We start from the raw sequence: 13,613 nt of genomic DNA on the forward strand, positions 1-13,613 counted from the left end.
CCTGACTTAACAGAGGAAGATCCCTTATTATTAGTGTGGCTACTGGAAGCTGTAAGCCTAAAATCTCTAAATATTCAAGCCTTTAAGTCCAGAAAACCAATACCATGAATAGCATTTCCTACTCTGAAAACTCTACAAATCTAATTTACTCTGAATATTTGCTAAGGGCACGTGTGTATCCTGCAATTCAGCATATTGCTGCGAAGCCAAGGCCATGGGGAGCCCGTGGGATTGCAGGGAAGGGGAGACATGAGGATCCTGCTGTGCCCATGCAAAGGGGACAGCACAGCGCTCGGTGTGTCTTGGTGATATGGGGACTGGCTTGTGCTTCAGATATAATGAGACTTTTAAGAGAAAAACATCTATTTTCCACTCTATTTGCCCCTATATGGGCATCTCCCCATCCCTAGTCAAGGCTCAGCTGGGTCCAGTCAGTCTGTTCCTCCTTGCAGTCACTTCTGAGGGGGAGGAGGAGGCTCTCAAGCAACGAGAATGCAGAATTATTTTAAGGGATGAGAAAATGTAATTGAAAAACCACATCAGTTGGCTGGGGTCTTAGAAGCATGTGGGTACATAACTGTAACAGCTACCAGGAGGAAACGTACTGCATTTCAGGTGGACGTTGATCCTTTAATGTAAGGCTGAGAATAATATTTACATGCTGACTCACTAAGATTTATGTTTCTGTATAAATCACACATGCACTTAAAAAAGAAAAAATAGTAAAAAAAAAAAAAAAAAAAAAAAGAGAAAAGAGACAGAGAAAGTAAAAAGCAACTTCATGGCTTCCAGAACTCTACATAAATCAATCGTACCACAATCCCACAGGCTTTTAGACAAACACACGCACACTGATTTGTTATCAGGGACGTTCAACCATCCAGGGCCATCAGCAGGAGAAATACAACAGTAGCAGTGATGTGATGACCCTGATCAAACCCCTTCCATGCTTAACACCCCCACAATTCCAGCAAAGCTCGACTCAAAGATCGGTATTCCCAGCGGTGTGGGTTGAGTAACTGGCTGAGCTGGAGCCCTGGATCAGCACACGCGTGTAACTTCAGGGAGCCTGGGATCCAAAAGCAAAGCCAGACTTGGCAGGTCTGGCTGTCGTCAGCCCTGCCACCCCTCCAGGACACAGGCTGAGCACCAGCCCTTTGCTCCTCCTTGGGTCTGTGCCTCCGCTCGGCACGATCCTACTGCCTTGTTTATTTAGTCTATTTTGGTCACCAGTCCTTCCCCATCCTTTCACCAGCACGACCCGCTAGGAGAGCGGTGCCCCTTCTGCAAACACTGACTCTCGCTTGCTGCCTTATGAAGGCAGACATAATAATAAATCAATAAACTCAAGTGCTGATTGCCACTATTAGTGTTATCGCCGAGTTACAACGGGGACAGCGTGAGACTTGGCGAGGAGCCTGGGATAGGCCGGGAGTGAGCACAGAGAGGAGGGGGAGAGCTTCATCTCCACCTTCCACAGCGTGGGGGAGCTTGGGATGGATGGAGATGGAGCTTGTAAAACACATGCTGAAGAAGTCAACGCTTCAGCTTTAGCAACAACCCTCAGTGAAAACTTCTTAGCTGAGGGAGCTTGCTGTTCCTGCCAGGAAACAGCCTTTTAATACAGTTTTGTGCAGATGCACAAACCATGCACAAAATCTGTTTTTGTGCCTTTCCCCCCAGAGAGATAAGCAAATCATTACCTCAGAACTTCCAAAAAACCCTCAAAAGCCACCTGAGAATAGTCACAAAATAGTCAACGAGAAGACAAACCCCCCAGAACTCAAGCACGAACCCCCAGAGGAGACAGGTAACCCGGGGTGCCCACTGGGACGTGCCCTGAGGAGACCATACCTGTAGCACTGCTGGCCACAGCCCTCCTCGTGCTGCAGGAGGCAGGTGGTGGGGCCAGAGGAGCCAGGCTGAGCTGGGGTCCGCAAGGCCACAGCTGCAACGCTCACGAGAGGGGAGGAGAAGTTGAGAAGCACCGAAGCAACCGGGCGGGATGGGTCCTCCTGGCCACGGGACACGTTGACGACGAGCGGGTTGTGCTGGCACGACAGCTCGTACATCCCTGCGAGATGGGCAAAGACAGAAGCCACTGGCTCAGCCCCAGGGCTTTGCTTTTGATTTACCTCACGTGCTCCTGCCCCACATCCCCACAGACCGGCGTGGGAGGCAGAAAATGCCACAGGTGGGGGACAAGGGATGACAGCACGGAACTCAGTGAGAGGTCACAGCTGTAGTGGGGGCTCCTGGTGTCCCTCTTGGTGTCACAGCCCACAGGTTGCTCACCCAGAGAGCGGTTCCATCCGTCTGTGTCAGTCAGCTGGACAGTGACCATCGGCTTGCGCTGCCGGCTTGGGACAGTGCCGGAGGAGGCCAGGAAGAGCAGGAGGGAGGTGGGCACTGCAGGTCTCTCAAAGCAAACCTGGGAAGGAGGGCAGGAGAGACCCTGAGAGCAGGCACAAACACAGCTTTTCTGATCCCTTATGTGCAAGGGAGAGAGAAAGAGGGAACACGGTGAGAGAGCAGGAGCAAGGGGTCAGAGACTGCAGAGGTGCAGGGCTGCAAGTGGGTGGAAAGAGAGAGAAAGGAAGGAAGGGAGCAGAAAGTGGCCCTTTCCCTCCCACTTCCCCTTCTCCCTTTTACTAGTCTTCTCCACATCTATCAGTCCCACCTTGCCATAAATTTATAGCATCTTCACAACACCCACATTTGCTGCTCTTAAAACTGAGCAACACCTGGGTGACCCTTTTTCTGCCCTTTCTTCACCAGGCTTCAACTCCTACCCCACACAGTGCAGGTCAGGCCAGTGAGGTACCCAGAGCACACAGCTACCAGCCCTGCCTCCGAAACGTTTCCAGTAAAAAAAAAACCCAAAAAACCCCAAAACAAGCCCAAAGAATGTCCCCAGTACCCACAGCAACTGCAAACTGTCCGCCAGCCAACACGCAGAAAGATTTGTGGGAAGAAGCCCTGCCTGCGAGGAGAGCCGACAACTCGCCACTTGCCTGCAGCCCCGAAGGCTACAGGAGGCAGCTGGGAGACTCGTGGCATCAATCATGGCAGGGCAGGCGTTCTTGGGGAGTAAGAAGACAGAAATGTTTTCCTCCCCCACCCTGGTACTCCCCCCACCCAGTGCAGAGGTGCGTTTTGATCGAGATCCGCCCGACAGAGTGTTTGTGTTGAGCACTGGCATGGAGGAAGCTCAGAAATCCAAGGCGAAGGTGTATTTGGGAAGAGGACAAGTCCCGGCTGGCCGGGCACTTGGAGCCAGCTGTGGGAGTGGAGGGGACAACCACGCCATTTGTGGTGGCAGCCCAGCCTTGGGGGCTTTGTGCCACGTCAGGCATTGCTCACTCACAGGAACAGGAGAAAACCTTGGGCTTCAGCCCAGGGGTCTCACCCTGGGAGGTGCTCGGCAGCAAACGCCCCATGAGTGAGTCCCCACTGCTGTCTACTTGCTCCCTGAGCCAGGGCTTGCTCTCCTGCAGACCTGTCCTGGCTGCACGGAGTGGACCTGAGGGCTCAAACATTTTTATTTCGTATATCTCCACTGCCTACCTCAGTGAGACAAGCAGAGGAAGGAAGGAAAAGAAACAGGAAAGGAAGAAGAGAGGAAAAGAAAGCAGGAAGAGCCAGTAGTGCTCACAACCAGCTCTAAGGAGCGCCCCAGGACAGAGCTACAGCTGGAAAGTCCCAGGGAGCCAGCCTGTTTTAACCCAACCACCTCCTCCTCCAAGTGTGGTTCCTCAGGGGAGGAGAGATGGTTGGAGAGGTCAGGTGAGGCTTTCCCTGGACTACACAGCTTAAGGTGGAGAGTTTAGTCTTTCTCTTCCTACAGAGCATCTACATGAGAGTGAAGGACGCTGACTTGATTATCATCCCAATCCTTTTCAATACCTATTATGTGCTTGGCCACAGCAGGCTATCTTCTTAATTTTCCTCCCTCCCTCTCCCCCTTTCTGTTTCATTTCCTGCATGTTACACATCCTGACTTGCTTACAAGTGATTTTGATGTCTCTCCTCATCAGACGTATTAAAAACTGAGAACAAAGCGTGGCTGGATATCTGTGAATCACAACAATTCCCACCTGCAGACAAACCCACAGGGCCTGGCAGATGCTTCGTTAGGTGGCACAGACACACACCCCACTTGTTCCCAGCATGGCAGCAGGCATGGTAAAACACTGGTACAGGTTGCCCAGAGCAGCTGTGGATCCCTGGAAACATTCAAGGTCAGGCTGGATGGGGCTCTGAGCAACCCAGTCTAGAGGAAGGTGGGGTTTGAACTAGAGGGCCTTTAAGTTCCCTTCCAACCCAAACCATTCTATGATTCTTGGACCCAGCCTTTCCCTTGCTCATTGGTGCCACCTCTTGAGAAACACTGCAGGAAGCAATTCCTACCGTCCGGTGAGTTTTGTGGTGCAGCTCTGACCTGGGTGACACAGGTGCAACAGCTTTAAAATGACCATGGGAGTCGGTGGCCACAAAGCACCACGTGCACGTGGGTACACATGTGCAACAACAGCACCATTCCTGCCCGGGCAGGCAGCTGTGCTAGGCAAATTGTCAACAAAAAGCTGTCTTTCCTAACCCAATATGTTACCAATCAGGCCAACTCCATTAAAAAGAAAAAAAAAAAGGGAAAAAAAAAAAAGAGAAAAAGGGCATATTTATTACTAGTCCATAAATAATTTTATGGGCGGAAAATAATAGCACTCCTAGAGAGAGCACGGAGAACCAGTAATGAAAGTCTTTAATATAAACATCCATAGAGGAAGAGAACTGACCACAAGCTCCAATAAAACTGGAACACGCTTTAACCCCTGGTGAGAAGTGGAAAGCAAGCTTTCGTCTAGGTAGGGCAGAGGGGGAGGACTGCTGCTTTCTCACTAGCAAAGGAAGAAGGGAGGCACATCTGTCATGGCCAGACACCGAAGCCAGAAAGTGGGTTGTGAACACACAGACAAGGAAGAGAGGGAAAAGTAAAAGAAAGGTTAAAGGAAGTTTTTTTGGAGAGACAGAGGACCTCAGAGCGATACCCATGTTTACGGACTCAGGTCTGACGATTCGCCAAGTCATCTGAGAGTTTTGGGAAGAGTCCTCTCTAGAGGACCTCGAACAAAGCAGGGTAAGATGTGTCTCAGACTGCAGAGGGAGCACCATGCCAGAGTCTGGCTTTTCAGAAACACCAGGCAGCAGCCACAAAACCTCTAAGCTGTGCCTGTGGTCAGAAACCCAACGCTGTAAAAGTGCTGTTGGCCTAACCCTCAGCTCTCCTCTGTCCTGCTCCTTTGCTTGTTGGGACAGAGAGGTCTGATCCTCCCAGAGGCAGCTCCCAGCTCCCCAGGTAGCCCCTGAGCCCCTATTGGGCTGCAGGACCAGCACCTTGGGGCACAGAAGTGTCCCCTTTGGTCTGGAGTTATCAGAAGGACCTGTGTGCCACAGCTGGACCCCTCAGGATGACAGAGCATATCCACATACCCTCTGCTGCTCTTCACAGCCATGGGGGACAAAGGCAACAAGGACTTGAAACACAGCCTGTGCCCTCCTTTTGCAGGTGTTAAAGCACTGCTTGAATGCAGGGGAGAGAGACAGGAGCAAGTTGTTTCTCAGCCTCGAGGCATTTCTGTGGGATTTTGGTTTCATGCACTGTCCTTCTCCTGGCAATCTGCCCCAGGATGGGTCTGCTGTTCACAGTGAGAAGGAGGCAACTACAAAAAACCCATGCACAGGCATTTGGTTTTTGCAAAGAGGCCTATCTGAGTATTTTTTAAGGTTGCTGTAGCTCCTACAGGACAGAAAAGGATGGGGTTTGTCACCAAAGTGCTGGATAAAGACAAAAAAATCCTCTGTGCCTGATCACACATCCTCACTTACCTTGAGCCAAACTCCCTCATCACCCAAGGGCGTCTTTTCCTCATCTGGATCCTGAGCATTCTCTTGGCTGGGAGCACATGGGAACCAAGCAGCCTGCAAAAGGTCCTTTGGCACATCGTGAAGGTGGGATTTACATACCTGAAATGAGAGATTTATTTCAACTCAGAAAGTTGCAAGGAAAGAGAGAGAAAAACAGCACCTACAAAACCCCAGGGAAGACTCAACAACCATTGAGAAGGATCCCAAGGTGGTTTCCAGCATGAAGAGAGTTAGGATGTGATTTCCTAAGGGACACCTCACTGCCCACACATGTGCACAGGGGGCCCTTGACATTTTGGAGTGCTGTAAACATGCTGTTTAAGCACCTCACGGTGTCTGTGGGACCGAGTAAGAAATAATGAGCCAAGCTGTGAACTGGTAGGTAGGACCAGAGCATCCTGATTTTGGCTGTGCTCATGAGATACAATGGTGTGATTCATTTGCCTGAATACCAGGGTATTCCAGACATTCCCATGGGCCTGGCAGACAAAACCTTGGAGACACATGTGTCATTATAGAGGAGCAGACACTGGAGCCCAAAGCATCTCATTAGACATGTACATCTGGACAACTTAATCACACTGCAGGTTCTCATCACTGTTCCTTACATCGCCTCAGTAGAAACACACGTATAAAGGACTAAATACGATCTCTTTACATATTTCTTGCCCTTCTTCAGCCTGCTAGGAAAGAACATTACACACCACGTTAATGCCAATCAGGCAAAATCCCCTCCAGGCTCTGCTCCAAAGCCCATATGAAAGATGGGAACTCTCCCATTGATTTTTCCTTGGCTTCAGATCAGAGGGCTTGAGAGCCGGTACAGATGCTGATGTGTGTGTGATTTCATCCTTTCAGGCCCTGACCTTATAAGGTATCAGACTTACAGGATTTTTTTTTTTAAAGCCACCAGTGGGACAAGTCACATGCTCCAAGTTGTGCACTTGGCTGGTGGGATGGGGGTGGTTACAGGGGAGGTGCTCCCTGCCTTGATGAAACACCCCTCCATGAACTGCAGTTCCTGGGCTTAGGGACTGATGAAGGAGGGGTGTGAGAAATGCCCAGGTCATCCACTGGGTCCCTGTGTGGGAATATTGCAATCAATTAAAGCTTCCAGAGCCGCTTTGAAGGTTTTGTTTGTGCTCTTGCAGCAGTGACCTCCTCAGGATGGGCTTTGCTAGAAAACACTTTTTTTGACCATGCCTTCACTCACCTTCACAACAGGCTCTCCAGTGACCAAGGAAGCAGGGCAGGACTTCACATCCTGATGGGAGGCATAGGCTCTCACTGCCCACAGATCCAGGTATCCATCAGAAGTGTAGGGACCACAGTCCAGGATGCTGCTTGTCCTCTCGAAAGGCTCACACACACCGTCCCCGTCATGCACATAGCACAGGCTCGGTTCCCCTGCAGGAAGAACAGGGAGGAGCTGTTCACAAACCAGGCTCCAGGCACACACACCTCCTCCTGTTACAGGAGTTCTGCTGGCTGTTTAGCCTGGGGTTTTCCCACCACAAGGGCCTGACAAGATCCGTCGATCAGTCCATCTGCAAACCCAGGCTTTGTGGAGATGAGGTGCATCACCCTCTGCTCTAAGAAGCAGGGTGAATAACGTACAGGTTTGACTCCTGCCTCAAAAGGAGTCAATCCACTTGGAACTCTGTCTCAATCCACTTGGACTCACCAACACAGTTGAAGCCTTTTTCCTTTTTACACTTCCTGGAGCAGCCATCTCCATCCAGCAAGTCCCCATCATCACATTCCTCCCCCAGGCTCCTAAGGGGACAACAGATGTATTAACACCCTCTTTCACTCAACACTCCTGTGCTTCTGCCCAGTCATGAGTGAGGATCCCATATATTGGTTCCAATTCTGCAGAAGCAGGGAAAAGAGGACTGTGGAATAAGGTATATATGTGGAATAAGGTAGAAAAAAGAAAACACCTTGCCAGGTGATAAAGAGAGGTTGAATCACAGCATATGGGAGAAGGCATGACCATACTGTGACTTTCCTATAACACTTGAGGCAAGAACTATGGGGAGAACAGAAGAAGTAGGGAACTAAGCATCAGGAAGGCTTGCTGCTGGAGTAAGCAAGTGTTGGAGAGGGTGGGAGGTTCTGAGACAGAACTGGTGTTTCAGTGGGAGCTGGAGGAGGAGAGGCAGGAGAAAGGAGAGAAGGTTCCTCTCCCTTTTCTCACACTGCTAAGAAAACTGTTTTCAAAGGAAAGTGATTCTGAATAACCTGGAAGTTAAAGTCTGAAAAAGCTAAATATGGAAATTTGGCATAATTAACCCCCAGGGAGAGGACTGGAGTCTCTCAATGTAGAAATGGTGCATCCCTCATCATTTGGGGTCTCTGAGCACTGAGCAGACAGCTCTCTAAAGATCCCACACTGCGTGGGACTGTGCTTGTTGCAGAACTTACTTCTGCAGGGCCATCACCCTGTGCCCTGTGTAGAAAGTTATACTGCCCAGTTCCAAAGGCAGATCCTCTGTGACAGTTCACTGAGACAGTTCACTGCAGTCAAGCACAGAGGATGTTCAGGTTGGACCCCTCAAAAACACCATCCCCTGTGCACAAAACACCATCCCCTTTTACGAAACACAAGCTCTACAGCCCAGTCCGCTGCAGGGATTCAGTGCAGCACCTTCAGCCAAGGACCCATGGGTGGAGGACCAACCCACTGCTTCCCTCTGGGGCAGGACAACCTGGCAGCTTTAAAGAACCTCCACTGAGAGTTTGACTTACGTGGTCACCTTCCCATCCCCACAGTAGGGTGCTCCGTGGACATGGACAAGCGGTGGGGAGGCTTCTCCTAAGGTTGTCCCAGAGACTACCTGCACCTGGTAGTGGTACACGTGCCCAGGTGTGACTTCCCTGCAGGGACAGAGACAACTTCAGGGAACAGCAACATCTGCAACAGATTTGCTCACCACAACTGCAGATACCATGTGTGTGTCCATGCAGCATCACAGCAGGACATGTGTCTTCATACTCTGCCAGAGGCAGAGACTGTGGGAAGAGGGTCTCTTCCAGGTCATGCAGAGGGGTCTGTTGCCTGTTTCTCAGGGGTCTGAGCTGGGGAGAAGTGACATTATCTCAAGCAATCATTTTATTGGTTGTATTGTTGTGGAAAAGGTCATTTTACTGGTTGTATTGATGGGGAAAATGTAATTTTAGTGATTGTATTGTTGGGGAAAATGTTTCTGGGTTGAACAAGCTGCTTCTAGTTAGCCTGGGCTCATGGGCAAGGGCCGTGGTGGGTCTGCGACACGCTTCCTCAATAGCACTGGATGTGGTAATTCCCAGAGAAGGGGGGGGGGGGGAAAAATCCCAAAACACAAGCAAAACCCTCCAGGGATTTAAAGAGGTGGGACCTGAGGTCATCAAACCTGTCCCAGCCACGCCCTGAGCCCAGGATGGAGCAGGCTCATCACTCACGTGTCGATGAACTGGCGATGCAGCTGCACGGGGGCAGCGGGGGACCCGCCTGCAAACGGGGGGTCCCGCAGGAGCCGGTACTGCACCAGCCTGCAGGAGGAGCAGAGGGAGCTGTGGGGCATGGAGGTCAGCAGGGCCGTGTCGATCTCCATCCTCTCGTCAAAGGTGTAGATTTTGACTCCGGACATCTTTTTGGGGATGTTGAGCTTCACGGTAAAGGGGACATCGCAGAAGGTGTCCAGGGGGCCCAGGTGGATGGACTCCCCCTGCTCTGTCAGGATTTCAATGTCAGACAGCGCCTTGGGAGAGCCCGTGGAGAGGTACGTGGTCCAGAGGGTGAGGGAGTCGGGGTAGACGGGGTGCAGGAAGCGCAGCTCCAGGATGCAGCCGTCGGGCTGGGGGCACGGCACCGTCATGTTCATGTCAGACAGGTGGAGCTCCGGACTCCAGGCCTGCAGGCTGGGCCCACAGGGCTGATCCACGTCCGGGGGGCCTGGGCAGAAGCAACAAGGAGGAGGCTGGTGAGAACCAGGGGACAGCTGACCTCGCAGAGGACCCAAAGGCACAATCCTCTCTGTAGGTGCTTACACATCACACCTACTACGGTCACGTCCCAGAGCTGGTGGCATCTGCCTTAACATCCTGGAAAGCAATAAGCACCACTGGTCTCCCAGCTCCTGGGTATATGCTTACAAGCACAAGGCTTGGTGCATCTGGTGTCTCACAGCCCTCTCAAACAGGGACAGCGGTATCCACGCTGCAGCTGGATGCAGTGTCAGGCTCTAGGGACAGCCTGGACACAGCTGGGGGACATGAGGCTTCTTGCCTCCTGTAGTCTCACGGGTGTAGAAAGCTTGCCAAGGGCACCTGAATGCTCCAGGCAGAGCAGAGACTGAAGCTTTCCACAGGCACATGCTGGAAACAAGTCACAGACAGGGACAGACCAGGTCCAAAGCAGGGAAGCAGGTCTGGAAGGCTGTTCTCCCACCAACACCTCCAGAACAGTGCCCAGGCTGACCTCAGACCCCCCAGCCTGCCTCCTCCGATGGTGGATTAGCACTCAGCAAAAGATAGGTAGTGCTGGGCTTTCAGACTCAGAAAGCAACATATTCTCCTGTAGTAAAAATACCCTGGTCTTCATTAACCATTGGATGCATTTCTTAGGGCCCAGCACCAATTTGAAGCCTGCATCCACTTAATACAAGTCTAAAAGTTTCTAAGAAACCATAAAACCTCTCTTTTTCACCAGAACAAACACAGGCCTACTGCAGATGCACAGAACAACCAGAAGCACAGGGAGCCAGAGGATCAACAGCAGCACATGCACCACACACAGCCCACGGGATCATTTTACCTGGTCTCCTGCCTCCTCTGCCTTGCTCTTGGAGGAGTTCAGGCAGCATGAAAAGCCCAACAGCTCCTGTGACAGCTGTGTGACCTTGACAGTCACCACCATGCCCACAAGGTGGGTCTCTAAACCAACATCTGGATCTCAGCACAAGTTGTAACACCCTGCTGCTGTTCACCTTGCCAGAGAGGAATGGCATCCAAGTCAGACTGCCCAGGGCTCAGCAGAGACTCAGTGGGATCAGCACAGAGCTTCTCTTGCTCTCCTTGGACAAAGTTGCACCAAAGCCCCTGAGGTTTTGAATGAGGTCCCAAGATCTATGTTTTAAGATTTATTTCAGTGAAATGCCCCTCCTTTTGGCCAGTATCTCTCAAGAACACCTGTCTGAACAATTATTTGGGTTGATATTGGGGTTGATATTGGGGTGTCAGTTGGTTTGTCCAAAGCCAGCTGGCCATTTTCAGGTATCTCCTGGGCACCAAGATGTCCTTCCCACACTACAGAGCCCCCACAGAGGGAAAGACAACTGATTCTCTGAAACAAAAAGAGATTCTTTTTCTTGTCCCAACAGGATCTCACCTCTGTCCGAGGATTCACAGAGAGGAAAAGAGGGGAGAAAATTACCTTCTGCTTCTTCTGGGGTCCAGTAGCCGGAGGAGTCGCAGACCCGAGGGGAAGAGGCCTCGTGCACATACTGACGGAAGGTGCCATCCTCTGCACAGCTGTCACAGAGCGTGTCCTGCTCCCTGCTGACAGGAGACACACACTGGCATGTCTAATCGTGACCAGTCAATTTTCCATCCACCTTTGTCCAGGTGGGATCAGATGGGAACTTGGAAAAGCAAAGCTAAGCTCTCAGAGAACCCCTGGCTTGGAATAAACTTCTTCAAAGACAGGGAAATAAGAGTGGCCCCATAGGAGGCTGGATTTAATCCTTCCTCTTCTCCATGTTCACTGTGTAGTCTGGGATGAATAGCCTGTCCCCCACTCACCAATCAGAACTAAGAGATCCCACACTTCCCAGGGCAGTGCCTCTGGAGTTGGGTGGGTGCTCTCGGGGCTGTCTCTGCTAAATCCGGAGTCGGGTTTTCAGCACTACTGTAATACAAATCAGTCACAAATATGTCAATTAAAGGTTGCCCCACTGTGCTCTCCAGGAAAGAAAAAGGCATTTTTCTGTGATGAGGGCCAGCCTCAGCCTCTTTCCTTGACCAGTTCATCTCAGGGGATGCAGACCCCTCACCACAGATCAGCTGCCGAACCAGTTATAAACGAGAACTCAGGACAGTCGAAGGACACCCAGTGCCTCCCTTCTAGAGCCATGTTTTCCTGCTTCCAAACCACTTAATTCCCCACCAAAGCAATTTGTTTGGATCGCTAGAGGCCACCCAGTACTCAGAGCCTCTCACGCCTGGGGTGATATGCATGTGCCCTTGTTATCCCTGAGCAAAAGGCCCATTGTGGAGAGCATCAGCTCTTTGAAAAGGTAGCAAACACTGACCCAGGAGTGTCCCGGCTGCCATCAAACAGCACTTGCCTTTTAATTACGAGAGACAGCCTTGTGAAACAGCTTCAAAACAAATTCAAGAGCTCTTTAGTATGTGCTAATGGCCCTATAATAAAAAAAAAAAATCAAAATGCGGTCCCACCACCTAAAGCCTGGTGAAAACCAAAATGTTTTAGTAAGAGGGGCTGCTGAACAGAGGCACTGGTGGTGTATCCAAGTCTTGGTGGCTCCCAGGTACTGGGGAGAAGACAGACAGCCACCCAACACTCGTGGCCACGCACTGCTCAGCGGCCAAACAACTCTTAGTTCCTTGGCACCGTTTCTCCGGTTTGAAAAGTTTCCTGCCTTACCCCCAGTTCGCTGCTGCACTGCAAGTCCGTGACAGCGCTGGGAACGAAACCCAGCTCTTGCGGTTCGAGCTCCCTGCCTTAACCACAGGGCTGCATTTCCTCCTGGTAAATAGCTACTTTATACAATAAGTGCTAAATGAAGCTCATTTTTCATTCCCCGATTGCACTCTGGGGTTTAAGAGCTGGCTTTGCCTCCTGATGCTCTTTGGCTTCCCCTCCCGGCACCCCGACAGCGGAAAGCTTGCGGGAGAGCCCATCTGCCAGCGGGGCCACGGCAGCAGCCTGGCTCCTGTGTCTGAGGGCTCTGCTGGAGACGACCGAGGGGGAGAGGGGTGGGGGGTCCACACCAGAGAGGGTCCCTTGCCCCTTCCAGCAGGCTCCTGTGCAATCCCAAGACCATTTTGACAGCAGATCCCTCACCTCTCGTGGATGACACCACTGATGGGAGGCAGCCAGTAGATGCTGAGGGAGTCCTGTGTCTGCCCCGTGACCATGGGAGGGATCGGGATGGGCGCCGGCTTCTTGCCGTGCCCCCAGCGCTGGTACACCAGGTCCAAGTAGCAATGCATCCGGGCCACTTGGTTGGGGGTGAAGGAGTTGGTGCAGTCATCATCTGGGGGGAAAGACAGCCCAGGCTGAGGGTGGTGGGGATCAGCCAGTCGGACGCGGCAAGACGCACCTTCTTCGCGGCCAAACCGTTCGGGGGGCTTCTAGGGAGAGCTGGGAGGCACCAGCGCGTGGTGCCTCTCCCGCCGGGGCTCTCTGGTGTCGTGTGTCCCCAAAGCCACAAGATGGCACTGCCTCAGCGGCTCCACAACCCTGCACCTGCCCAGCACCAGCTCGGCTGGCTCCGACACCTGGGAAGGGCCACCGCCCGCCTGGGGCTGGCCGTGGGTCGAGCAAGGGGACATGGAATTGCTGCTCAGGCTGTGGTCCTCCTGGAATGCTGGGAGGAACAGCAGTGCTCTCTGCAGCATGCCCTTGGGAACCAAGCCGAAAGGGTTCAGAAGGATAATAATAATAATAATAATAATGATAA

At 51.8% G+C, this 13,613-nt stretch overlaps 1 protein-coding gene across 1 annotated transcript in view; it reads right to left on the bottom strand.

The window, feature by feature from the left end:
• PAPPA2 (pappalysin 2) overlaps positions 1 to 13,613 on the bottom strand; it is an 89,860-nt gene that overhangs the window by 41,774 nt on the left and 34,473 nt on the right. The window contains exons 5-13 of the mRNA XM_032696764.1: positions 12,995 to 13,187; positions 11,342 to 11,463; positions 9,370 to 9,862; positions 8,677 to 8,805; positions 7,610 to 7,701; positions 7,139 to 7,332; positions 5,887 to 6,024; positions 2,296 to 2,431; positions 1,855 to 2,074 (exon numbers count right to left, since the gene is read on the bottom strand). Coding sequence (XP_032552655.1) covers positions 1,855 to 2,074; positions 2,296 to 2,431; positions 5,887 to 6,024; positions 7,139 to 7,332; positions 7,610 to 7,701; positions 8,677 to 8,805; positions 9,370 to 9,862; positions 11,342 to 11,463; positions 12,995 to 13,187 — 1,717 coding nt within the window. The remainder of the gene's footprint in view (positions 1 to 1,854; positions 2,075 to 2,295; positions 2,432 to 5,886; positions 6,025 to 7,138; positions 7,333 to 7,609; positions 7,702 to 8,676; positions 8,806 to 9,369; positions 9,863 to 11,341; positions 11,464 to 12,994; positions 13,188 to 13,613) is intronic.

The sequence above is a fragment of the Chiroxiphia lanceolata genome, chromosome 9 (genome assembly GCF_009829145.1).
Source record: "Chiroxiphia lanceolata isolate bChiLan1 chromosome 9, bChiLan1.pri, whole genome shotgun sequence".
Classification (NCBI taxonomy): domain Eukaryota; kingdom Metazoa; phylum Chordata; class Aves; order Passeriformes; family Pipridae; genus Chiroxiphia; species Chiroxiphia lanceolata.